The 25,222-nt window shown below is 36.2% G+C and overlaps 1 protein-coding gene across 2 annotated transcripts in view; it reads left to right on the forward strand.

Moving 5' to 3' along the window:
• Positions 1-25,222, forward strand: part of ACSS3 (acyl-CoA synthetase short chain family member 3) — a 143,738-nt gene that overhangs the window by 116,196 nt on the left and 2,320 nt on the right. For both annotated transcript variants that reach the window (XM_059936596.1, XM_059936598.1), the window contains exons 11-15: positions 210-273; positions 9,868-9,949; positions 12,103-12,225; positions 24,220-24,319; positions 24,405-24,580. In XM_059936596.1, coding sequence (XP_059792579.1) covers positions 210-273; positions 9,868-9,949; positions 12,103-12,225; positions 24,220-24,319; positions 24,405-24,580 — 545 coding nt within the window. The remainder of the gene's footprint in view (positions 1-209; positions 274-9,867; positions 9,950-12,102; positions 12,226-24,219; positions 24,320-24,404; positions 24,581-25,222) is intronic.

Genomic DNA, 25,222 nt, shown 5'->3' on the forward strand with positions numbered 1-25,222 from the left:
AAAATTAAAAACATGTACACTTTAAATTTTCATTTTTGCTTATTTATGTATGTTTGTGGTCTTACAGGAATTAAAGGATGCCTTTTTAAAGCTAGAGTTTTGGGAAGCTGAATATAGAAAATTCGGAAACATTTAAGCCTTAAGTTTATGTGTTTTTATTCAATTATTTACTTATTTATTTTTTTATTTTTTTATATTTTACTTTGCAGTTATGATTTTGGATGACAACATGCAAAAACTGAAGGCTCGGTGTTTAGGAAACATTGTGGTAAAGTAAGCAAAATTTTCAGTGCTACTGTTTAAAAGAGCAAGAATTGGTATGTAAAATTAAGAAAAAAAATAGAGTGGTTGCAATGATATTACTAGTGAAGAGGTTCCAGAAAAAGCTTGTAAATTGTTTGAGAATACTCAATGCCAGCTGTTGTAATTTTAACATGGAAGCCCCATAAAGTGGAACCAATTTAGATAGGACTTGTAAAAAGATAAATCTTGCGTCTTTTAAAAAATATTTCTGATTATACGAGTAATGCATAGATGATAAAAGTAACTTAAGTACCAAAAATATAAAGAAGTAAATAAAGTTTCTGTACTCTGACCCTTCAGTAATACAGTGTTAATTTTGTAATATATATGACTTTCCACTTTTTGAAACGCATTTTAGGTTGTTGGAACAACTTGGTTTATTCTCATGTATTCTTGTTTTTCCTTAACCCTGTCTCGCAAGCATTTTAAATTTTACTCTGCCTTTTAAAAATGTTTATTCCCTTTCTAGGCCTCTTAGTCTTTTTTGAATATTTATGATTATAAATAATGCAGTATTGAACATCCTTTTTGTGTTGTCTTCTTTTCTGATAATGACAATAGTACTGAATAAATTTCTAAAAGTGTAATTACTGGGTTAGATAATAGTACAATATATAATCCCTGACTCATCAAGTACCACAATTTCTTGCTAGCAGTTTTTATCATTGTTCATTTGATAGACAAAGTGCTAAAATTAGTAGTAAAAATATTCAAACGTACTTTCATTAAATCAGTACTTTAAAATTGTTAAGCTAGCAGAAGCTGAATTGGAAGTTGATTAAGCTGGAGACACACAGTATGTGACATTTTAATAATTGATACAGGTAGCTTTATTGCTTCTGATTAGCATGATATTGGCATCTCTACTGATATGCCTTAAGTAGTAGAATTTGCCAGAATGAGCTGTTATGAATAAAGAACATTGCATGTGGTTTTAAAAAAGTTTTATTTTCCTATTTATTTAAAAGAATTCTTATTACTTGGCATTCTCAGATTGGTATAAGATTTTACTCAGGTTAATAAAACATTTTAAGTTCTTTGAAAATTAAATGAAAAATAATTATTTTAAAAATAATGTATTTTTTCAAGTAGGGATACTTTAACCTTATAAAAGGCTAGTAGAGGAGATGCACTTTATGTATATTTCTTCTCAGATTTTTATTGTTATCAGTAAACATGTGAACACTTTATTACTTTTTTTAATTTAAATTTTAAGACGTTGCTGGCAAATGGAAAAATTAATACTGAATATACCATTTCTATTCATATTTTTCTGAATCAGAATCCATATTAACATAGAGCTGATTGAAATCTTACCTGTGAGGGGGAAAATTGTTGGGGACAAGAGGAAGGCTTGCTAAATGATTAATCTGAACAAGATTGTGGATGGATGCTTAACTAGCTTAGGGAAGCACATGGTTTGTGAGAGCTTTTAAAAGCACTCTAGCAGCTTGCATTTTATATAACCCCTAACTCTAAGTGAGTCATCTGTTTCATAAAGCAATGTTTGCAAGATCCCAAAGGTGGCATTTGATGCCAGTAGAGTTTTAAACCCGTCATGCATCCTGTCACTCTAATTATCAGTGGCCTCACCCCACATCCATTCAGAAATAATAAAGCACATAAACTATAATTTTTTTCTCATAGCCATTAGTGTTACTTCAAGTACTTGAAAATAACAGAACTATTTATTGCCTTAAAACATTCTGTGCTTTAGGTTGTCGCCAATTCAGAAAGATTTTCTTCCCTCTCTATTCCTAAACAGGGAATGTTATTGTACAGATCTCAGATTCTGAGATTTCATTATAAATTATTTGATGATACAGTATATTATGACATGCAGTGGACTTTGATTCATCCCTTAAGTTAATAGTGAAACTAAGTATTTGAAAATATTATATATATATAATTATATTCAAAAAGTAAGGTAGAAATAATGAGGAAAAAAAGTTACCACCAAGATCTCTCTTTTTGTAATAGAACAGTCTTGAAACCTTATTTCAGGAACTCATTTTTATCTGTTAGAGCAAGGATTTCCTTTTGAAACCCTCATCTCCAGTAGCCATTCCAGTCTAACTCATTGACCTGAAAATTTTTCATGTATCCCAATAGCTGCTTGCAGTATGCATAGGATGTTTTTGTATTTAATCAAGAAGACTTGCTTGTATCCATCTATAGCTATTCTGTATGCTTTGAAGGGACACACATCATTCATCCAGAATGGAAAATGGCTGATGAATGCTTTTTAAGAGCACATAATAGATATATGTTTAATTGAATTAAGGGAAGGGAAAAAGCACACCTTCTTGCCTTAATAAAAATTACCGAGGTTTAAAAAAGCAGTGTGTAATTTGAGAAGAGAATAAGGTTTTCCATGTAGACCATATTCTAAAGGTCTGTCATCTGAAAACCAGGGTCCTTTCCAGGGACCAGCTACCTGAGTCCCCAGAACCACTTGGTGGACTTTTAAAGGTGTTTGATGAGAGATTATATATGGTTTCCAGGGTTTACAAAATATCTGAAATTCTAATGTTTAAGAAACTTGAAAAATTTATAATCAAAATGAATATATATTTAATTGAAAATCTATAAACTTTAACATCTTAACAACTTCATTGTCAATTTAGTCTTCATAAATTTTTCATTTTATTTGCAAACAATTTTTAGGTTGTATTTTCTTACTTCCCATGATTCCTGAGTATGTACAGTGATTGCTAAGAAATAATAACCAATGGTAAACTATAGGTGTGGCTTCTTGCCGTATGATTTCAAAAGCAAAAATATAACCTTTTCTTTTTCAGAAAAAGTTCTAGTTTATATGGTGTATTGCTATATTATACTATCTTTGCATGGATATGAGGTGAGGCCATCAATAATAAGAATGACTCGGTCCCTAAGAGGCTTAAAACGGAGCTGGCATTAAAAGCTACCGTGGGGAGAGACCGCCAGCCAGAGATAGATGTCCATTCTTCTCCATTATTCATGCCCATGCTTTTCTTTATTACTTGTATAATAATTAAGTGGAATATTCTTTGAAGGAAAAATATTCCCTAATGCTACTTATGTTCACTAATTATACCTGTAGTGATTAGAAAGAATAGAGGGAAAAAGCTGCGTAGAATATTTGAAATGTATGGGGTTCAAACTACATTAAAGTAAGTCAGCAAAAATATTACATCTCACTGTTTTAATCCCAAATTTGTTTGTTTTTTTATACAGTTATAGCTTCTTGTTTCACTGTAAAATCTGGTACAAGTAGTGTAAATAACATTTGAAACTATCTTTCTCTGGCAGTTTCTTTAAAATCTGAAGCTATAATCATATTTCTAAGTTTTGCAAGGTACTAAGCGTAATGATTCAGTTTATCATGTTAAGATGACTCATCCCCAAACCAGAAATAATGATGTGTGGTAATTTTGATAAAACCTCTTGATCCACTTCAGCTCGTTTAACTCCTTTGTTAAGGCTTTCTAGAAATCTCTGTTTTCCTCCTCTGGGGATCCCTAAACTAGAAAGTAGACATTTAAGTGATTCCTAAACTACTGTAGACCCTAGGATGTAATAAACATCAGTCTTGCAGTTCTCGTAGATTACTTGCTTTCAAAGGATTTATCTTTCTAGTAGAAGAGAAAACTGCATGCCTGCATGGTAGAAAATTCTTTTGATTTTGAAACTTACGCCAGGCAGTTAATTTTGTGGGAAAGTTATGATACCTGAATTGCTATGAATACAAAATGTTCAGGAATTTTAGAAGGTGCTTCTGTAATTGCAACCAGAGCTTCAAAGTGCAGAAATATGAGTCAGTAATTTCCAGGCAACACCGTGCAGGGCATGAGAGAAAAGGTTAACTGCAGTGCCTTCCTCAGTACCACAGTGCTCACTGTTGTTAAAGCCATAGGTCTCTGACTCTTCCTGATTCGTGGGCACACATTTTTCCCTGACCAGACACGGTTGTTGCTGTTGGAAGTGCAGCTTGTCTGCCTCCTGCTGTGTCCCGCTGGCCTGTGCCCCGCAGGCAGTGATGGGATGCCAGGGGGCTGGATGGCCTTGTCTAAGTGGCTTGTACTCTGGTGCTGCGGATTTCTCAGCCTCCAGATATTGAACACTTGGTCCTTAATGATGTTTGTTCACATCCTTATAGTTTTGCAGGAGTGATTTGGTCACTTATTGTGCTGCTGTTTGGGAGAGGATCAGTATGGCTTTCCTTCACCAGTGTATCCTTTGAATAAACCAAGGATGTCGTGTAATTGTAATCCCATTCCTTTCTAAATCTCCTATGCAGATTTTAGTATGATCTTTTATTAGCCTTACAACACTGTGCGGTAGGCAGTGGGACAGATATTATCTCATTTTCGACATGGGAATCTGAACATCATTAGTAGTTACACAGCTAGAACTCACATTTCTAACCCAGTTGTCTGCCCAGAGAGAAATAAATTATGGCCTAATCAGTCTCTTCTGGGGAGATGAAAAGTAGCTTCGTAGGAAAATCACAAGTGGAGCCTAAAGACCTTGTAGGAAATACTGGGAGTGCAAAGTTGGGATCTAACTCCAGAATTCTCTAGGGAACAGGAGTTTTGTCTTCAATTTACAGTATTTGTGTTGCAAATGGGGATTCCTGATGGAGCAGTGAGTACAGACCATCCTTTATCTGGGATTGGAGGCATCTAGGAGTTTTATTTATTGCAGATTCGTCAGGGATGTTTACCTTCTACAGTGATGGATATTCTCTTCCTTCATTAGCTATTTAAGGATTTCTCTATGATACCTCTCCCTCAACACACACACACACCCCCCCACATTACTGCTGCCTCAGTTATTTCTCTTACCGCTTAAGAATGTTCTCTTTGGAAAGGATTTTCTCTAAGAGAAACTCCTCATTCACAATTGGATAGTTTGTAACAAAACTCACCTTTTCACTCTGTTTGGGAAGAGTTAGGAAAGATATCACAGGGTGGTAACATTTGGTCTTGTATTTGAAGGATGAGGATAGGCATTTCCCGACATATTTCTTAGTATTTTCAGAAAATTTCCTTCCTTCTGCCAGTCCAATGAATTTTTATGTTATTGTAACTACAGGAAAAAAAAGTACTTTTTCTAGAACTTTAGAAATAGAGCCCCAGTGCACTCACTATTCCAGAAGGAAAACCTGCATTTAATATAGAATAATCATTAGGTTAGCAACAAGAAAAGCGTTAATTTCAAATACTGCAAAAAAAATTCTGCTCTAGTTCATATACACCAAAATTCTTTCTGGAGATTATTGCTTCTCTTCTCACATGTTTTACTTCATACATATATGAAGTACATATATATATATATATATATATATATAAAGCAATAATATATATATAAACCAACTATATATATATATATATGTACACACTTCCAATTCTGGAATTCCCTTTTCTTTTCTTTTTTTTAAATTTATTTATTTATTTTTGGCTGTGTTGGGTCTTCGTTTCTGTGGGAGGGCTCTCTCTAGTTGCGGCAAGCGGGGGCCACTCTTCATCGCGGTGCGCGGGCCTCTCACTATCGTGGCCTCTCTTGTTGCGGAGCACAGGCTCCAGACGCGCACGCTCAGTAGTTGTGGCTCATGGGCCCAGTTGCTCCGCGGCATGTGGGATCTTCCCAGACCAGGGCTCGAACCCGTGTCCCCTGCGTTGGCAGGCGGATTCTCAACCACTGCACCACCAGCGAAGCCCTGGAACTCCCTTTTCTTTTCTGCTTTTCTTTAGGACCAATAAATGGCATTTTCCAAGGTACCTTCTTTAGAGTCTCTTTTCAATATTGAAATAACATCTGAATTTTTAGGCACCAGACTTTATTAGTGAAGAATGGATAGCATTCTCTTATTTTATCCTACTAATTACCAATTGTAATTTCATATCTTGCTTTCCAGCCTGTTCCTCAGTTAGACTTGGGGATAATGAAGAAGTTTTCTAGGGGCATCTCAAAAATGACTTGGGATCAGACACATATGCCATTTGCAGCAGGTCCATACCTTGGCTGGTGATAAAAACTTCCCTTCCAAGAGTTCCTGGCAGTATAGGATTTAACCATCTGCTGTAAAACTTGCCTGACAAATATCTTAAATATTTACATTTTGATGTTATGTCATTAATTTAATGGAATAGACATCATTCATTACAGTCTTTCTCCCTATATGTATTCTAAAAATTACTAAATTTCTTGTAAATTCACAATATTCCAGGATCTCCACGCATCTCAGATAATAGTTTATATATTCTTTCCATTAATGTCTAACACAGTGACTTTAGGAATACCAAGCACTCAACAAATACTTGACTGAATAAAGAAAGTGCATGAGTTAATGCATGCATCCATGAATGAATAAATTAGATGATCAAATAATTCTTCTGGTGTTTTCTTCTCTAACTCTCAAATCTCCACCCTCTCTCCATTGGCTACTCTGCTCAACTCTTCCCCATCCTAAATCAGCCTGCCTCTGCATTAAACCCTGACGTACATCTCTCCTTCCAGTCACCTGCAAACTTTTAAAAAGTATAGTCTAACCTTACTTCCTGCACTTACTTTCCTGCTTACTCGTTGATCACTCCAGTTCTTTCGGCTCCACTCTGCAGAAATGGCGATCCTGGGGGAGATTCACAGCATCTCAGTCACTAAGTTCCATGACCTCTGTTGAATCCACTTTCAAACAAAATTTGCACTTCACTTGACCTTGTTGAACGCTCAGTCATTATTAAAACTCTGCTCTGGAGGCCCCTCACATACTATCCTGGTTCTCATACAGTTGTGATTTGGTTATTTTTGTTCATGGTCTTTTTTTCCCTGGTCCCTCTTTAATACTGTGTTTGGCCTTGGATTTCTCCTTCCTATTCTGTATTCTCTTCCTGGATATACACTTGCTATGTTATACTTAATTCCCAAGGTCTATAGGTATATCCAAACTTATGCAGACCTTTCTTACAGATGATATAAAAATCCCTACTGTCCCTGTTCTTCAGAAAATGTATGCAGATATTTAAAGTTTTGTGCAACAGCTGAGAAAGCTGGTATCCTTAAAGCTTATTATTTATTTGTTTACTTATTTTGGAGGATGGCTACCTCTACTTGTAATCCTCTAGGCTTTAATTAATTATAAGAATATAATCTATATGTTACTAATTGCTAGTACCAAATTTTTTTCAGGAAGTAAGAGAAAACACAGATTATCAGGCCATCTTCTTTTAAGAATGGAGATTGCAAACTTAACCAACTTCTGGGAAGTGTAAGATTTCCTTTTCTCTCCAGTAACACCCTTACCAGAAAATGCTAAACTCTTGGTCTCACGTGCACACACTCAATTAGGTACGTTCTAGGCCACCAGGAAACTCAGCTCACATTCGATACACTAAGTACTAACTCATTTGGATTATTATTGCAAACACTCAGAAGTCTCTATTGTGACGAGGCAGTGCGTGGATGCTGGTGAACCAGAATCTTAGATTTGGGGTAGATAAAACGGATGAGACACTTCTTTAACAATATGCCCTTCTGTATGCATTGTTCTTCGTATGGGCAGTGTTTTGTGTTTACGGATTTGGATCAGGATTTCTGTGTGTCTGTGTATCTGTGGAACTAAGGAACAACTGCTGCCACTCGACCTGGTGTGTGCATTCAAATTTATCTCAGACCGCACCACTCTCTGTTGTCCCCAGTACAGCCTGAATGTTAGTTGCCATTTATTATCACAGTGGCCTTTTTATTCTTATTGTAGGGAGGTATTTTCTTATACCCAAGCGTCTGTTAAAAGAATATCCCCATGAAACACAGAAAGAACTATATATTGTGGTACATTTTTGGGGAAACAACTGAAAATTATTTCTTACTTAATATGCAAGCGGAATGCATCTCTGTCAGGTTTATTGTTCTAGTTGTATATTTTGAGTATAGTCGGCTTCACTCATTAGTGTTTCCTCTTGTGGCCCATGTTGGCTTTTGATTTGTCATTTCTTCTCAGCGTCCTCTTCATTTGTTTACCCTCAGCATCCTGTAAATGCTGCTAAATAAATGATTTTTAGTGGTTGCCATATTCACATTGTATTTCAATGTTTAATGATGATTTTTACACTTGTTATAAAAATATTAACAATTAAAACAAACAGATAAAGTGAAATTATATACAAGGTTCATTAGAAAGATTAACATAGAAAAATCAGGTAAAAGGACCTGAAGGGATCATCTGCTTCAGCTTGCTGCCTTCCTGCAGGTTTAGTGATGAACAGTAATAGTAACAACAGCAACAACAACAATATAGCAGCATCTCTGTAGTTTTGGGGTTTTTTTTTCAGGTTACAAAATGCTTTCGCATGCATTTTATGAAATTACAAGGGGTCCAGAAACGCTGATGTAGCCTTTTTTCCTCCATCTTAAAATATTACAAAAAGAAGACCTAGCAAGGGAGGACCTATGGGTAGGCCAGACATAGAGGAAATGGGCAATCCCAGCTGGGCAGCGGATCCCACTGGTAACAGCATTTTCTGCCTGACAGAATGTGAGAATACAGTTCAGTGTCTCAGAAGTCTAATATTGGGGTAGAAGGTGTGTGATGTTGCCTCATGTTGGCAGTAACCATGTCTACTTCATTTTCCATTTTCTCACATCTGCCCTGTGAAGTCACCGCTTCACTTGGTGTTTTTTGTGAGTACAGGAGGGTAGGGTTTTGAAAATCTTTAAGTTTTACAGTATCTAAATTTCTAAACTATAAAGCATCTGAAAAGTTTCCTGAAAATACACTGAGTGGTTATTTTTGTTAGGTAATACTTCCTACAGGGAACCGATATGAGAATTCATTTGTTTATATAAAGATAGATAGATAGACAGATGGATGATAGATAAAGATTAAGCCCTTGTTGTGTATATAACACCTGTTTCATACTACGGAGGAATGAAAGAAATATAAGAGGAAATTGATTGAAAAGAACAGATATACGCTACCTTCTACTTTATATGCTCACCTATCTTCATGTGTTCATAGGGGTGAGAAATCTCATAGGTCTGGATGCTCATGAAAAGAAAGAACAGAAGAGAGAAGAGTGAGAGGGAATTCTCAGAGTGGGGAGGCACATTGATTGTGAAGATAAGACTGTTCGTGGGATGTTTAATTGGAACATCTTATCACAAAGAGACTGGCAAAGGTGGCAGTTGGTACCTTGATACTTCAAAAAAATAGATTTGTTTGCCTATGGTGGAAGGATATTTCTCTCAAAAAGTAATTCAGTGATGCATTTTTGGTTCCTTTTTGCAGATGTGATGCTTCTTACTGAAACAATGATTGATGCTAATAATTATTTGAATGCCAAATGTGTGTGCCTTTTGTGCCCTTCCCAGAAACCACAGTCATCCCTTCGTGACTTTGCTATGTCATGGTCAACCACTTCAGCCTCAGTTAGACATGATCTGTCCAGTGGATTTAGGGGTTACAATTCAATGTGGGATTTGAATTGTAATTGTCCATCACAGTGAAAAACTGTTAGTTGTAATCAATCTGTCTTTATTACCACTTTCATCATAATTCTCACTGCTCTGTTTTTATATAAGGTTGCCATTACCACCTGGAGCTTTTTCAGGACTCTGGAAGAATCAGGAGGCATTCAAGCATTTATACTTTGAAAAATTTCCTGTAAGAACTTTATTGTACTTTTTTAAAAAATCATCTTACACACTTCTCTCTAGTTCTTGCCTATTAAGTTGAGCGGCTGGCTTTTAGAATCATGGATCACAAAGCAACTTTTAAAGGTTATTTGGACCAGTTTCCAGATCTCAGGGATAAGAATGCCCAAACCTCAAATGTCTAAATAAGTCATTTTAATAGTTTTTATCAATCTCTGGGCATAGAAATTTCTCCGTTTCTCTTAGCAGCTTTTTCTGAAATTTAACAGCCTTTCATATCAAGAAAGGTTTTGTTAAACTAAAACTTCTGGGGACTTTCTGTATGATTTCTCACATTGGATCCCTCTGCACAGACTGAGAACATCTGATCAGAACTGGACACTGTCATTAGAACCTCTTCACCTCCTTTCCGCTGGTTATGTGAGCAAAATTTGTTCTGCTTGCCAGAAGTTGTATTTTTAAAAATCCCTTTAGCTATTACTGACATTCTTTCCTGAGTGTCCTCTGAGTTCTTTATTTTATAATACAGATACAGGGTAGAGACTGTGTTCTCATCACCTAACCTCCAGTGCTCTGGATAACAAAAAGTATCTTTCTGTGTTCTGTTTTATCATTTACCTATTACTCTGTGGTTTGTGTTTATAACAGCACATAATTGATAATACGCGAAAGGGTCCCACTATCATCTTTCTGCTGTTTCTTCGCTTCTGTTTCTTTCCCTGAGAGATATACCTGGTCCTCATTATACACTGGGTAAAAAAGAATGAATGATTAGAATTTCATTTTTAAAAAAGGTGAGTCTATTTAGCATTCTATCTTTATTATTTGTGAGTGAAGGACAGCTAACCTAATCAACTAGAAAAATGACAAGAATTAAAATAGCTTCCTTTAGGAAGACGTCTCAGGGTTAAATGACCTCAGTAGCCAAGATTAAACGTGCCCCAAGGGACTGTGGCAGAGAAGATTTGTCAGTAGAGTTGACTCCAATCAGCCCAATCTATCTGCCTGATGGGCCACAGTCAAATCATCAGAGTACTGATGTGATTAATTACAACCTGACAGTGGCTCATAATATGTGCATGTGGTTTTCAACATGACCACCTTTAACACTGAAAGCTCCTTCAAAGTCCCATAAACCATAGTTTATGATTAAACTATATGTAGTGAATCTATACTCTGTCTTGTTACCCTGACCTCAACCCTTTCCTCTAAGGACTTAATAACAGCACAGAAGGGTTCTATAACTTGCCCACAGTTTAGAAGTCACAGAGCTGACATTTGGACCCATATATTCTGGCTCCAGAGCCCATGTCTTAACTTTACTCTCTGATAGTAATAGCAGTAAGAGCTGCCAATTATTCAGGGCTCATGATGTGCCAGGGTCTGCCCTCTTTATATGCCCCATCTCATGTATGCGTCTCACAGCCTTATAAGGTATGGTCCATTACCCTATTTAATAGATGAGCATACTGAGTCTTAGGAAGATTTAGAAACACAAATAGTGACTCACCTGGACTCGTCCTGAAGCCCATGCTTGTAATACAGGTATTAATGTAACTCAGAAGCATTAGGGGAAGTAATATTTATTTCTTTCTACTTCTTATTCTTGATTTTTCATTCTATTGTGATATCTGGACCAGTGAAGATGTACTGCTACTCTTGAGTTGATTAAAAATTAAATTTTATACTTACTATTTAACTATATTTCACTGAAGCTCCAGTGCAATCCAAATCTATGTTAACAAACTAGTGGTCTATTTTGTAATTATTCATAGAGAGCTTTAATGCTTTTAAAAATTAACACAATTAAAGAAGAAATCTATCAAAGAACTACTTTGCAATACGAAAGTATACTGGAAATATTGAGCTATTACTTCTCCATTAAGAGGAAGAAATTGGGTTCATAAGCTTTACAACTCTCAGTTCAAACACTTAACGTGAACGTATATAAGAACACTTTTATTCCTGGCTGTTAGGGGAGCAGAGAGATTCTAGTAGGCTTTCAAAATCAAAAGTAATTTAATTCCATAGGCTAGTTATGAAAAAAATTCAAATGAATATAGTAAACCTATTTCTATCACATTTTATATTTTACCAAGCTTAAAAATGATTACATTACCTAATACTACATGCTAATCAGACATTATTTATTCTTATTTTCAGGGATACTATGACACCATGGATGCTGGTTACATGGATGAAGAAGGTTACATATATGTTATGTCTCGAGTTGATGACGTGATAAATGTTGCAGGTCACAGGATTTCTGCAGGTGCCATTGAAGAGGTATGGATGACTGTTGGTCTTTTATTCCAGGTAGTGTTTAGGGACAGAACTGAGCTGAAGTCAATGTTGAGGTTATGTCATTCCACTTGGAAAATTTCCAGACCCTTCCTTTGAAGTATAGGCTCGGTTGGTCACTCTGGTATTTCTCTCACCTCACTTTCTCTCCTGTGGATTTTCCTGTTCTCGAAATTCCCCTGATTCCTGCCTGAGTGGTAGAGAGGAATTTTAAGCACTTACATATATTTGTAATTTATGGGAGAGTCTATATACATTTGCTTCTTGATCCTTGCTACTTGATTGCTTCTAGCTTCTTGATTTGTGCCTGTTGATAACAAGGTTTATGTATAGTCTTTGCTGGGTGTGTGATTTAAACATTTTATTGTACTCTTAAATCCTGAGAATTTTCTTCCAGTGTAAATTACACAAAGTCCCCAGAAGAGTATTTTTAAATGTTTTCAATTTTTTTTACCTTAAAATAGAGTAAAATCCTCCTTTTTATTGTATAATACTATGAGTTTTTAACTTATTTTATAGATTCTTGTAGCCATCACCAAGAACCAGGATACAGAAAAATTTCAATACTGCCAAAGAATTTCCCCATAATGTCACCTTTTTATTCTGACCCTCCCCACCCCTAACCCCTGGGAACCACTAATTTTTTTTTTGTTCCTATGTTTTTGCATTCTCTAGAATCTCATATAAATGGAGTAATACAGTATGTAACCTTTGGAGACTGGGCTATTTCATTTAGGAAAGTGCATTTGAGATCCATTCAAGTTGTGTGTATGTCGATTATTTGTCCTTTTATGTTGCCGTGCGGTATTCCACTGTGTGGACGTACTAACCCATTTATGTTTCCTTTACCCATTAGAGGATAATTTAAGTGCTTCTAGTTTGAGGCAGTTATAAATAATGCTGCCATATACATTCAAGTTCAGGGTTTTGTGCAAAAATTAGTTTTCATTTCTCTAGGATAAATGCCTGTAGTGAGTTTGCTGGTTTACATGTTAAGTGTATGTTTAGGCTTATAAGAAACTGCCAAACTGTTCTCTAGAGCGTCTGTGCCATTTTATATTCCCACCCATAGTGTCTGAGGGCTCCTGTTTCTTCCCATCTTCATTAGTACTCAGAATTGCCATTATTCTGTATTTAAATCATCCTAATAGATGTGTAAAGGTATCTCATTGTGCTCTTAATTTGATTGTCTGTAATGACTAAAATGTTGGAAACCTTTTCTTGTGTTTATTTGCCATCCATGTATCTTCTTTGGCATTAAAATCTTCTGCCCATCTTTTTAAAAATTGGGTTGTTTTTCTTATTGTTCAGTTTTGAGAGTTTTTAAGGTATTCTGAATACAAGTCCTTTGTTTGATATGCAGTTTGCAAATATGTATTTTTTTCCTGTCTGTGACTGGTCTTTTTATTCTCTTGAAAGTGCTCTTAATAGAGCAAAGGTGTGTTTCATATTGATGAAGTCTAATGCACCATTTTTTTCTTTTATAGATGATGATATTTATCAAAGAACTCTTTCCTAACCCAAGGTCATACTTTCTTCTTTGTTTTCACCTAAAATTTTATAGTTTTACATTTAGTTTTATTGTTTTACATTTTATATCAATTTACATTTACATTTTGAGGGGTTTTTTTGTATATAGTGCAAGATATAGGTTGAGGATATTTTTTTTTAATGTGGATGCCAATTCTTCCATATGTTATTTGTTGCAAAGACTGGACTTTCTCCATTGAATTGCCTTTGCACCTTTGTAAAAAATTAGCTGACAGTATTTGAGTGGGTCTATTTCTAGAGTATCTCTTGTTTTATTGATCTGTGTGTTTATCTTTTCACCAATACTATTCTGTCTTGATACTTTATAGAATGTCTTAGAGTTGAATAGTGTCCACTAGTTTCAGAATCACTCCACTTTTCAAAAATCGTTGTGGATATTCTGTTCCTTTACTTTTCCATATATATTTTAGAATGAGCTTTTCTATAGTTAAAATAAATCCTGCATGGATTCTGATTGGGATTGTGTGAAATCTGTAGATCGAGTTGAGAAAAATTGGTATCTGGACTATACTAAATTGTCCAATTCATGAACTTTGTACGTCTTTCCATTTATTTAGGTATTTTTTGATATGCTTCACTGACATTTTATACTTTTTAGTATGCAGATTCTGAACATATTTTCTTTTTTTTTAATTTATTTTTTTATACAGCAGGTTCTTATTAGTTATCCATTTTATACATATTAGTGTATATATGTCAATCCCAATCTCCCAGTTCATCACTTCACCACCACCACCCCCCAACCAGCCGCTTTCCCCCCTTGGTGTCCATACGTTTGTTCTCTACATCTCTGTCTCTATTTCTGCCCTGCAAACCGGTTCATCTGTACCATTTTTCTAGGTTCCACATATATGCGTTAATATACAATATTTGTTTTTCTCTTTCTGACTTACTTCACTCTGTATGACAGTCTCTAGATTCATCCACGTCTCTACAAATGACCCAATTTCTGAACATGTTTTCTTAATTTATACCTAAGTATTTAGTTTTCTGAACTATTGTAAATAGAATTTTTTTAAAATTTTGGTTTCCAAATTTTCATTGCTAGTGGATATAGAACTGCTATTGACTTTTATGAACTGATATGTATCTTATGATCTTGTTAAATTCATTTATTAGTTCTAAGAGTTGTGTGTATGTGTGTGTGTGTATTTCTTGGGATTTCCTGTGTGGACAGTCATGCTGTCTGTGAATAGAGATAGTTTTATTGCTTTCTTTCCAATCTGAATGTCTTTTATTTCTTTCTCTTGCCTTTTTGAACTGGTTAGAACCTCCACTATGATGTTGAGTAAGAGTGATGAGAGCAGTTACCCTCATCTTGTTCCTGATCTTAGGGTAAAAGCATTCAATATCTTACCGTTAAGAATGATGCTACCTGTAGATGTTTCTGTAGATGGCCTTTATCAAATGAGGAAGTTTCCTTCTATTACTAATTTGCTGGGGTTTTTTCTATCTTTTTTTTTTTTTATCTTGAAAGAATGTTACATTTTGTCACATGCTTTTTCTGCTTCTATTGATATGATTGTGTGGGTTTTCTTTTTAAGCCTGTTAATATGGTGAATCACATTAATTAATTTTCAACTGTTGAACCAGCCTTGCATTGCTTGGGATATACCTCACTTAGTTGCAATGTATTATTGTTTTAATATATTGATTTTTTAAAAAATTTATAGTAATTTTTGTTGATCGGAAGTTGGCTTTGTGTGGTAATCATGTTTTTAATAGTGTTTGTATCATTTATCTTTTTCCATCCTTTCCTTTTTAATATATCTAGATCATTACGTCTCCTGTGGCCTTTCTGTAGATAACATATAGTCGGGTCTTGTTCTTATTTTAATCCAATTTTACAATTTCTATCTTTTAACTGGTGTTTTTAAGACCATTAACATTTAACTTAAGTATTGATATATTTATATTTATGTCTCCAGGTTTATCATTGGTTTCCTTCTTGCCTTTTCTCTTTTTTAATTCCCTCATGTTACATTTTCTCCCTTCTTTTAAGTCATTTGGTTCTTTTTTTGTAGCTTCTATTTCTTTGCTGAGAACTTCTCCATTCATTCCAAGGGTGCTTGCCCATACTTTCTGGGCCACAGTTACTGTGGAGTTTTTAATATTTATCTTTGTTAATTTTATCCTAAACGTGCAAATGAGGCATTCTTTGTCAAAGACAGATTTCTTAATAATAAGTGTGTCATCGCTTTCTTACTCCCAGTCTTATCCCTAGGTGACCCAACAAGAGCCGATGGGAAATTTCCCTACATAAGTAGCCAGCCACACCATAGATGAGAAATAAGGAAAATTATTTTTCTCTGCTTATAAAGAGGAAGGAGGCAGCTATCTTTCCCCCTCCTAAAGAGGTCTCCTTGGACACATAATAGCCTGAATCCAAACTCCAGCTCTTTGATATGTACATAACATCTCTCCAGGAGGCAGATAGCCCTGTGTGTCTCAACTTTTACAACCTAGAAATGTTTCCAACTTCTAAGCCTTCATCTTTTTGACATGTAAATACCAAGGAAGATAGTGAGCCAGTCTCCCCAGCACCTTATGAGTTTAACCTAGGGATCTAGTCTAGGATGTAAGCATTTTGCCCACCCAGGGAAACTAGAAAATTTTATTATCCTTTCATATCAGAGCAATTAACTAAACAAACAGCTATAGATCAAATTCTCAAGGTATTTGAAGAGTCTCAGGAGGCTAGGGTTTTTTATAGGACCAATGAGGAAATCTAGAAAGTTTTATTCCCCTACAGATATAATAGCTACATTAAAATCTTTATCTGATATTTGTAATATTTGGATTGGGGTTTGGCATTTGTTGATTATCTTTTTTAAAGAAGTGTTTAGGTTTTCCTAATTCTTTTCATGTCCAATAATTTTACGTTTTACATTTTGACTATTACTTTATGAGATTTTGGATCCTTTTAAAATCATCTGGATTTTTGTTCTTGTGATTGTTTATTTTAGCAGATGGTCAAGCCATTTAAGATCATACCACATGTCCTTACCCACTTTCTGTGGATTGTGGTTCCAATGTCAATTTTGTTTTCAAAGCCTTTACAGTGCCATTCTAGTCCATCTCACTGTGTCTTTCTCCCAGAAGCCAATCTGAAACTCAAGTTAAGTGCTCAAAATCTGTGCTGTGCTGATTCTGGTTGGATTCATGCATATACAACTTTAGAGTAGGCTCAGGACATCATACTCAGATTTAAAATATCCTTTTTTCTAGCTCCTTTCTCTCCGCGATCTACTCTTCACTTTTTGATTCCCAGGGCTCCCTTTTACTGCTCTTCTCGGTATAAAGTCAGGGCTTCAGCCTCCCCGTACTCCTGCTGGGGTTCAGTCCTGCAGGGTCTACCTACACAGCGTCCCTGGGGTGAGGAAGGGACTCTGTCTCTTTGCTAGCACTTGCCTGATATGGGGCAGAGCTAGTCAACAGGGACTCTCCAACTCTCAGGAACTGGATGGCTGCTGGTGGGGAGGACAAGTGGTACTGAATCTTTCCTCTCTTGGTGTAAGATGGGGGAGTCCCCAGTGCTCCATCCCCAGGATCTGCTGCACAGTGATAGTGGAGAAGGGAGAGGACACAGCTTTTTGGCTGCATTCACCTGGTGAAAGGTGTGAAGATTCAACAAGGTGGTTACAGCTCTGTAGGAAGGAAGAGGGGCACTGCTTCTTCATTGGTGTCCATCTGGAGTAGGGAGGATAAAATCAAAATGATTCTGTTTCCCAGCTCCTCTGCTGCTTTTCCTGGACCTCTAGGTGGACACAGCATTTCTTGGGGCTTTTTCTGTCTGTACTTATTGACAGTTCCACATTTTTGACTGATGTAGAACCCAGGCCAGAATATATAGGAGGCAAAATCAACAAACCAACAAACCATAACAATGAAAACCAAAAACTTCTAAACAAACAAAAAACAAGGGACTCACCATCAGGTTGTCTCTCAAGTTCTGATAGAGTCTTCTGGTGTGAATTTTAGCCCAAAGTATTCCATCGCAATTAGTGGAAGTGATAAGATGGAATGTATTTACTCCATCTTTTCCAGAACCAAACCCAGAATAGTTTTCTAATGGAATGGGGCAAACTGCAGTTTAAATGAAAGAAAATGCTTAAAGCAGTATGACTGATAATGCAATAGGATGAGAGTATGCAGAATCATAGTTCCCCTTTCTCTAATTAAAAAAATGATCACCTTCTCAAAATGTTGTACTTAACGTCAGCCCAAACTTAACACTTAACACTTCTTGTCATGTAGGCTTTTCTTTCTTAGTGACAGTCAATGTGATATTATTTGAGTAAAAGGAAATAATTTTGTAAAATATTTTGGAACATGTGACTTTTATCTGCTGTTATAATATTGTTTTTAACTGACTGTGAATTTTGTGATAACCTGAAATGGAAATTTATGCTTCATGTATTTTGGTGTGTTGACAAAAGGTGGTTCTGGCTTCAGGAACTTTTAGTTTCTTGCTTATAGGAGATTACGTCCATTTCTGGCAGACTCAGCTAATCAAAATACAGAGATTACATGTGCATAGCTCTTATTATCAGTCAAAATTCTTAGTTCTCTCTTTTATTTTTAGAATGAAGAGTGCCAACCTATTCAAATATATATTGTGCTTTAATGTTTCTACTGACATGCTTCTCACTATATGTAACAGCAGAGTGAGGCAGGCAGAAGATAGGCAGTTAAAACAGCAAAACTGAAAAAACTGTGCCAGAATCCATGACATCTAACAGGAGTTTTGTCCCTGGGTCTTAGAGTGCTCATAGCACGTAACAGGACACCTCTCAGCCTTAAGCCTTCTTGAAGTGAATGTCTCCCTTTATATGAATTAAATGATTAACTCTTTATTGTATATTTATGTCTAATAAGGAAATTAATATCTCAATTCTGGGTTGTCTTCTCCATGTTAGAATCTATTAGAGGGTTGAAAACCAACATTTTTACCGGCTTTTTCCCAGCTCCTAGCAAAGTTGCTTAACAAATTGATAATATGTACATGAAATGTTCATATTGATGACAGCTTTTACTAAAGTGCCCAAACCTTATTTTATATTTAAATGCTTTTCTGAGATTCTTAATAATGAATGCTGGATTTCACTTTGATTTTTTGAAATAGGACTTGAGGGTCTTAAATCCATTGGGAGTATTATTTATAGAAAATAAAAATAGACTGAATGTCTATTTATATACAGTGAAAATATCTGAGCTTTTTCAGTTTCCCAAAGTAACATTTGACAAATTTATCACCTTACATACGACTAAGTCAAACAGAAATTCTACTAAAATGACTACATCACAAACATTTCAGGAAACTATGCTATGTTCTTTTCTGTCCTCGACATAAGAAAATAGAGTCCTACAATGGCTTTTAGAAATTTAAGAGGACATTATCCTTGCATATCCCAATGCATGTGAGGGCCTTCTATAAATATCAAGTAATAACCAAATCTATTTGAAGAGCTGATTAATCTTTGAAAGCCTACCATCTAGCTGGACAGTTGGGACACTTAGGTGGAAGTTGAAGGTATTCTTCAGAAGAATGTGTCCTAAATCTGCTAGTTCAGGTCATGCGAGCTCAAATTACTTGGAGTCAATGTGGTCCTTCTGCTTAGTTCTCTTTCACTGTTGTGGGCAGATCTTTTCATGCAGAGACATCTCCAGGGAACAAATTGGGCTCCCTGATTTCATTCTTTCACTCGTAGCTTAAGATTTAGTTTGTCAAATAATCCTACAAGTATCCTTGGAAACTTGGAAATCTGGTGTTAAAACACTGCATTTAAAGCCTAGGGCAGTGTTCGCATACAATTTGCCCTTTCGAAGGTTATTCTGACCAAAGCATCACTGTTTGTTTTTCAAGTTAGCTATTTTGTTCACTATTTTGGGAATAATTTCTTCAAGATTGAATATATTTCCATAAAGTGCACATTCAACAAAGATGCCATGCAATTTCATTTCTACCCAACATTAAATGACTATTGGATGTAAATAGTTGTAAAATTGCTGAATATTTTCCTGGGCACTGATATGAATATTGATGAAGATGTGGAATCTGGCAGTTTCCTAGATGACTCCATTGTCAGAGGAGGTAAAACAATATTCCTCCTCTTCCCATCGCAAAGACAATCTCCCACTGCAGAGTGGCTCCTTGTATTTTACGAGGGTGCTTGATTTAAACTAATTTTTTCTAAAATTAAAATACTTAAAACATAATTAAGAAACCTGTGTAATTTAGCCCACTAAAACCATAAAGCCATTTAAATCAAATAAAATTTACACAAAAATGGCAGTACTGCAGAAACCAAGAATGACAGTTACTTGCCAGGCCTGTTACCAATAACATTTATATGCTCACTTTGGGTGAAACAATTACCTTTTAAGTTGTGTCACTTTTTTGGGTACTTGAATGCCAGTTAACCACAGATACTTCATGAATTTTATATGGAGGGAATATATGAATGTGGCTTTTGATTTTTTTCCCCCATAGGACATTTGGTGGGCTTTTGTCCCAATATGTTGCCAAGACATATTTTGATGCTTTCCCTTTTCACAATTCAGTTGTTGAAATCATTATTTGGCATGCAAATACTGTTTGTGGAGCCAACACAGAAAGCTGCCTCTCTTCCTTTATGGCATCTTTTTAACACTGATAGAATAATATAATGTTTTATCCACTATAATGAACTTCATTTACAGATGGCACGGAATTCTGGAGAATGACATGTTTCTCACAGATTTTTAAGAATCATATCTTCAGTTGGCAAAAAATGGGAAACTTTGATATTACAAGGAATTGTGTTATATATTACTTCTGATTTTAAAATACTCTCTGCCCTTATAGAAAACCAGTCAGCGTTTTCCCATCCACTTCTAAAAACACTGAGACCAAGGATGGAAGTTAAAATAGCAAGGTGAAATAATGGCAGACTAGAAGTTTTGTTGTTCAGTTTAGTTAAAATTATAGTCATACTGGTTAGGTGCAAAATATCTGGATGTATGATTTTTTTTTTTTTTTTTTACAGTGATTTAAACTGTAAAACTTCAAAAACTCAGGTATAGAAGCACCAGTGAACACTTTAATAAGTGGGATTTTGACCATTAAAACTCTGGTTAGCCAGGGAGAAGTATTTTTCTCTACTCATTAAGGGAATACTAAATCGGATTTAAAGGATTGAACCTACCAAGTCTGTGTCCTACCTGCTATAGAGAAGGTATTCTCTTCCACGGGCTGGTGACCGTCAAGACTAACTGCCCAAACAAAGCTCTGACAATAAAATGTGCCTCTACTCTCAACATACAGACTGAAAAGAAAATAAGACCTTAACAAATGGGAAACATTTTGAGAGTTCACACTGAAGCAGTGAGAGCAGGTGGTATTGTATGGTCTGTGTAGTATGTGTTTTGCAGAAGCTTTTGAGTCAGGAACCAACTAAAGGAAAGAGGGCATAGACACCTTCATCTCAGCAATGAAGTTAATAAAACATATCGTACAAAAATCATTTATTTATCGCGTACCATCCTGAGCACTGTAGGAGTCAAAAGCTATGTCGATGGCAGCCCTCACAACTGAATACTTCAAGGCTGATGCTAACAATAGTTTACGGGGCACTGTTGATTTGCATGCTTAATTAGGGGCAGTGTGAGATAGTCCACTGGGTTTGTACCAAACATTCTAGCAGTTCATTGAGTCTTCTAGGAGTTCAGAGAAGAGAAAGCTCATTTTCAGCTTGGATTAATTTTTCTTTTCCATAGAAAGTTTGGGATTTTTAGTGGCATGTCCCGGATTTTGTTGGTTTTTCTCTTCCCTCTCTGACTGTACCTTTATAGTCCAGTTTGTCAGCTTTTCCTTTTTCATACGGTCCTTAGATGTTAAGAGTTCTTTAAGGCTTTTACCTTTTTCTCTCACTGCTTTCTCCCCAAATAATCTCATCCATGTGCATAGCTTTCATTATCATTTATACATTAATGGCATTCAGATACACATTTTCAGATTAAGATTCTCCTCAGATCCAATTGCCTTGACTCGGATGTCTGAAAGGTACTTCAAATGGAATATCTCCAAGACTTAATACATGATTTTTCCTCCCAAGCCTAGCCCTCACCAGCATTTTCTGGCTTAGAAAATGGCACCACTATCCAACCAGCTACTCAAGCCAAAAACCACAGAATCATCTTTAACCCCTTTGACTTCTTACTTCATATCCTATTTATCATCAAATTTTGTCCATTTTACCTCTAAAAACTCTGGAATCATTTTATACCCACTACTATAACCTTAGTCTACTATTGTAGCCTCTCTGGGTGTTTCCCTGGGTAAACTATGACACCCACCTTCAACAATCTTCTATTTATTCGTCACAATGAACCAAAGTAAGTTTTTGTTTTTCAAAATCCACTCTGAAGTGAAAGTAGCCAACCTGTAAAGGCTAGATATGTACGATTCCAACTATATTAACATTCTGGAAAGAACTCTGGAGACAGTAAAAAAGATCAGTGGTTGCCAGGAGTTATTGGAAGGTGAGGGATGAATAGGCAGAGCACAGTGGATTTTTAGGGCAGTGAATCTACTCTGTAAGATACTATAATCATGGATACGTGCCGTAAAACCCATAGAATATACAACACCAAGAGTGAAGTCTGACATAAACTGTGGAGTGGGGTGATAGTGATGTGTCAGTGTTGGTTCAGCAGTTGTAACTCTACTGCTCTGGTGAGGGATTTTGATGGTGCGGAGGCTGTGTGTAAATGGGAGCAGGAGGTATATGGGAACAACGTACTTTCTGCTGCTCCATTTTGCTGTGAATCTAAAACTATTCTGAAAAAATAAAATCTGTTAAAAAATCCATTCTGATCTTGCATCGCCTCCTTACCTCCTGAAAGTGCTTTATTACCTTCCAATGCTACTAAAATAGTTGGAAGCCCTTCGCATTCACAGCCCTTTTCTATCTCTGTAGCTTCATTTCCTCTTACACCATTCTCACTTTTGCTCTCTGCTTTCCAGCCACACTGGTCCCTTTTAGATTTGAATGGTACAAGCCCGGTGCTTCCACAGGGCTTTTGCCCCGCCCCTGTATGCAAGGGTCCTTGCATACAGACCCTTTAGACCTGAGCTCATCCTGAGTCACTTCCTAAGGGCAGGTTTCTCTGAGATCCATATTCTTCTGCCACGTTGGTTGCTTTGGCTCTATCTCTCATTTAAAAATCCAAGTTATTTCCCCAAAGATTGTACCACTTTACATCTAGACATTCATAGTAATTAAATATTCATGATTATTTATTAATATCACCCTTCGCTACTGGACTGTAAGCACCGTGAGACAGTACCCAGCTTATTTTTGCTCACCACCAAGCCTGCTGCGATATAGGAGGTTGGAGGATAGGAGGTATTAGTAGATGTTTGTTGAATGAATGCATGGAGGAAAGAATGAGGACTGCCAATCTAGCCCTTGGTTACAAGTTTGCTCACTGTTTTCTCCAGCCATAGGGGTTTGGAGTCACTGAAATATATATTAATCTCCCAGAAAAGAACTTTTTGAACATTTATTTTTAAAAGTCCCATCACAGCAGAATTTTTTTTTTTTAATCCTAAGCTTCTGTATTTCATGTGGTTACTCTATTCTCTGAGTTCTTGTGATTCCAGATAGAAATTTGCTTTGCTCTTTAAGGCATTTAGAGCTTAGGGTGAACAATATGAAAATGGTTGGTCAACAGTGGTGATTATCTGATGTCAGGGCTTCACTCCACGTCCAGCCTTTTCTCCACATCTTGGAAAATCCTCTCTGGATGGGTGGTCACTCAGGAAGAGAAGTGTGCTCTGTTCATTGCTCGGTAACAGAGGTGGAAATAAAATCACCGTTTATTTTTTAAATTTTTATTTTATTTACTTATTGGCCGTGCCATGCCTTCGTTCCCCAACCAGGGATCACACCTGTGCCCCCTGCAGTGGAAGTGCAGAGTCTTAACCACTGGACCCCCAGGGTTAACCCCAATTCACTGTTTATTGATGGGGCTGCCTTGGGTTCCTCTGGAAGGTGTCCTCATGGTAGCCAGCACTGAAGCCAAAACACCATGAGGCCATCTGTTTTCCGAGGCTCGTTGCAATTTGTTCCCAAGTGGTATCACTGCATAGTTTCCCAGACTTCATTAATAAACAATTGAGATGAAGAAGAAATCATTCCCTTACTTTCCAGGTAAGCTAAGCAGTTTGTCTTAATTGCTTAGTCAGCCTTTACTGAGTGACTACCAATCCTAACCAATCACCTCAATAATAGTGATGTGAATGGTGAATTGGTAGTAATTTTCACAGAGGTAGCTATGGGTTTTTAAGTTATCTGACGTGTACTATTTTCCCCAGTTGAAATGATAAATACTGCATATATATGTGTATAGATATTCTAAATGAATGCTTTTTTTAAATTACAGTCTGTCCTTTCCCATGGCACTGTGGCCGACTGCGCTGTTGTTGGCAAGGAAGACCCTTTGAAAGGTCACGTCCCGTTAGCACTCTGCGTGCTGAAAAAAGGTGAGAGGTTTTTCTCCTCCCCGACTGCTGGGGCCCTGAATGATTAAAGTTAATCCAGAGCTTACCATCTGAACTTTCTCCCTAGATATAAGTACAACAGAGGAACAAGTCTTAGAAGAAATTGTGAAACATGTTAGACAGAGCATTGGCCCGGTGGCTGCTTTTCGAAAAGCGGTGTTTGTGAAACAGTTACCCAAAACCAGATCTGGCAAAATTCCCCGCTCAGCTCTGTCTGCCCTTGTCAATGGCAAGCCATATAAGGTAAATTATCAAGGATGTTGAGTGTTTGGTTTTGAAATGTTTTCCCCCACTTCTTTGGTGTCAACTAAGATTTTTAAATGGTTCTCAAGCATGAATTATGTCCCTAAAAAACACATAACAGTACTTTTTTTTTTTAATATTACGGGGGAAATTGCATAGCCATTATCTCTGTAGGAATGAGGGTTTTGTAGAGAAACACAGATTAATTAAGACCATATACTTTTGATTATAATAACCAGTATGTGAAAATATTTTACTGTTAGTAAATATGTCAAATTCAAACTTGTGGAAACTCAATCTTATTAAATTAAGGATAAATTTTCCTTCATTGCCATCATTAGTGACTAATAGTGAGTGAGAGGCTGGCTATAGATATTTTGAAAATTCTAATTGATATATATGCTCATTATTTTTCCTGTTTTGAGTGAAAATTATTTTAGGTAATTTAGGCTGATTCAAGCATATGCATTCTTTTAATTTTTGTGCACATTATACATGCACAAATATACGTATTTTTAATCATCAAGATCTAATAAAAAGTGATGCAACAGTAAGGAGTGGTTGTATGCGCAAATGCCAAAAAAAAAAAATTCTTTCTATAGACGCTTATTGAAAGGCCCATAAAAGAAAGTACCATCTAGG

Source organism: Balaenoptera ricei, chromosome 10 (genome assembly GCF_028023285.1).
Source record: "Balaenoptera ricei isolate mBalRic1 chromosome 10, mBalRic1.hap2, whole genome shotgun sequence".
In the NCBI taxonomy this organism is placed as follows: domain Eukaryota; kingdom Metazoa; phylum Chordata; class Mammalia; order Artiodactyla; family Balaenopteridae; genus Balaenoptera; species Balaenoptera ricei.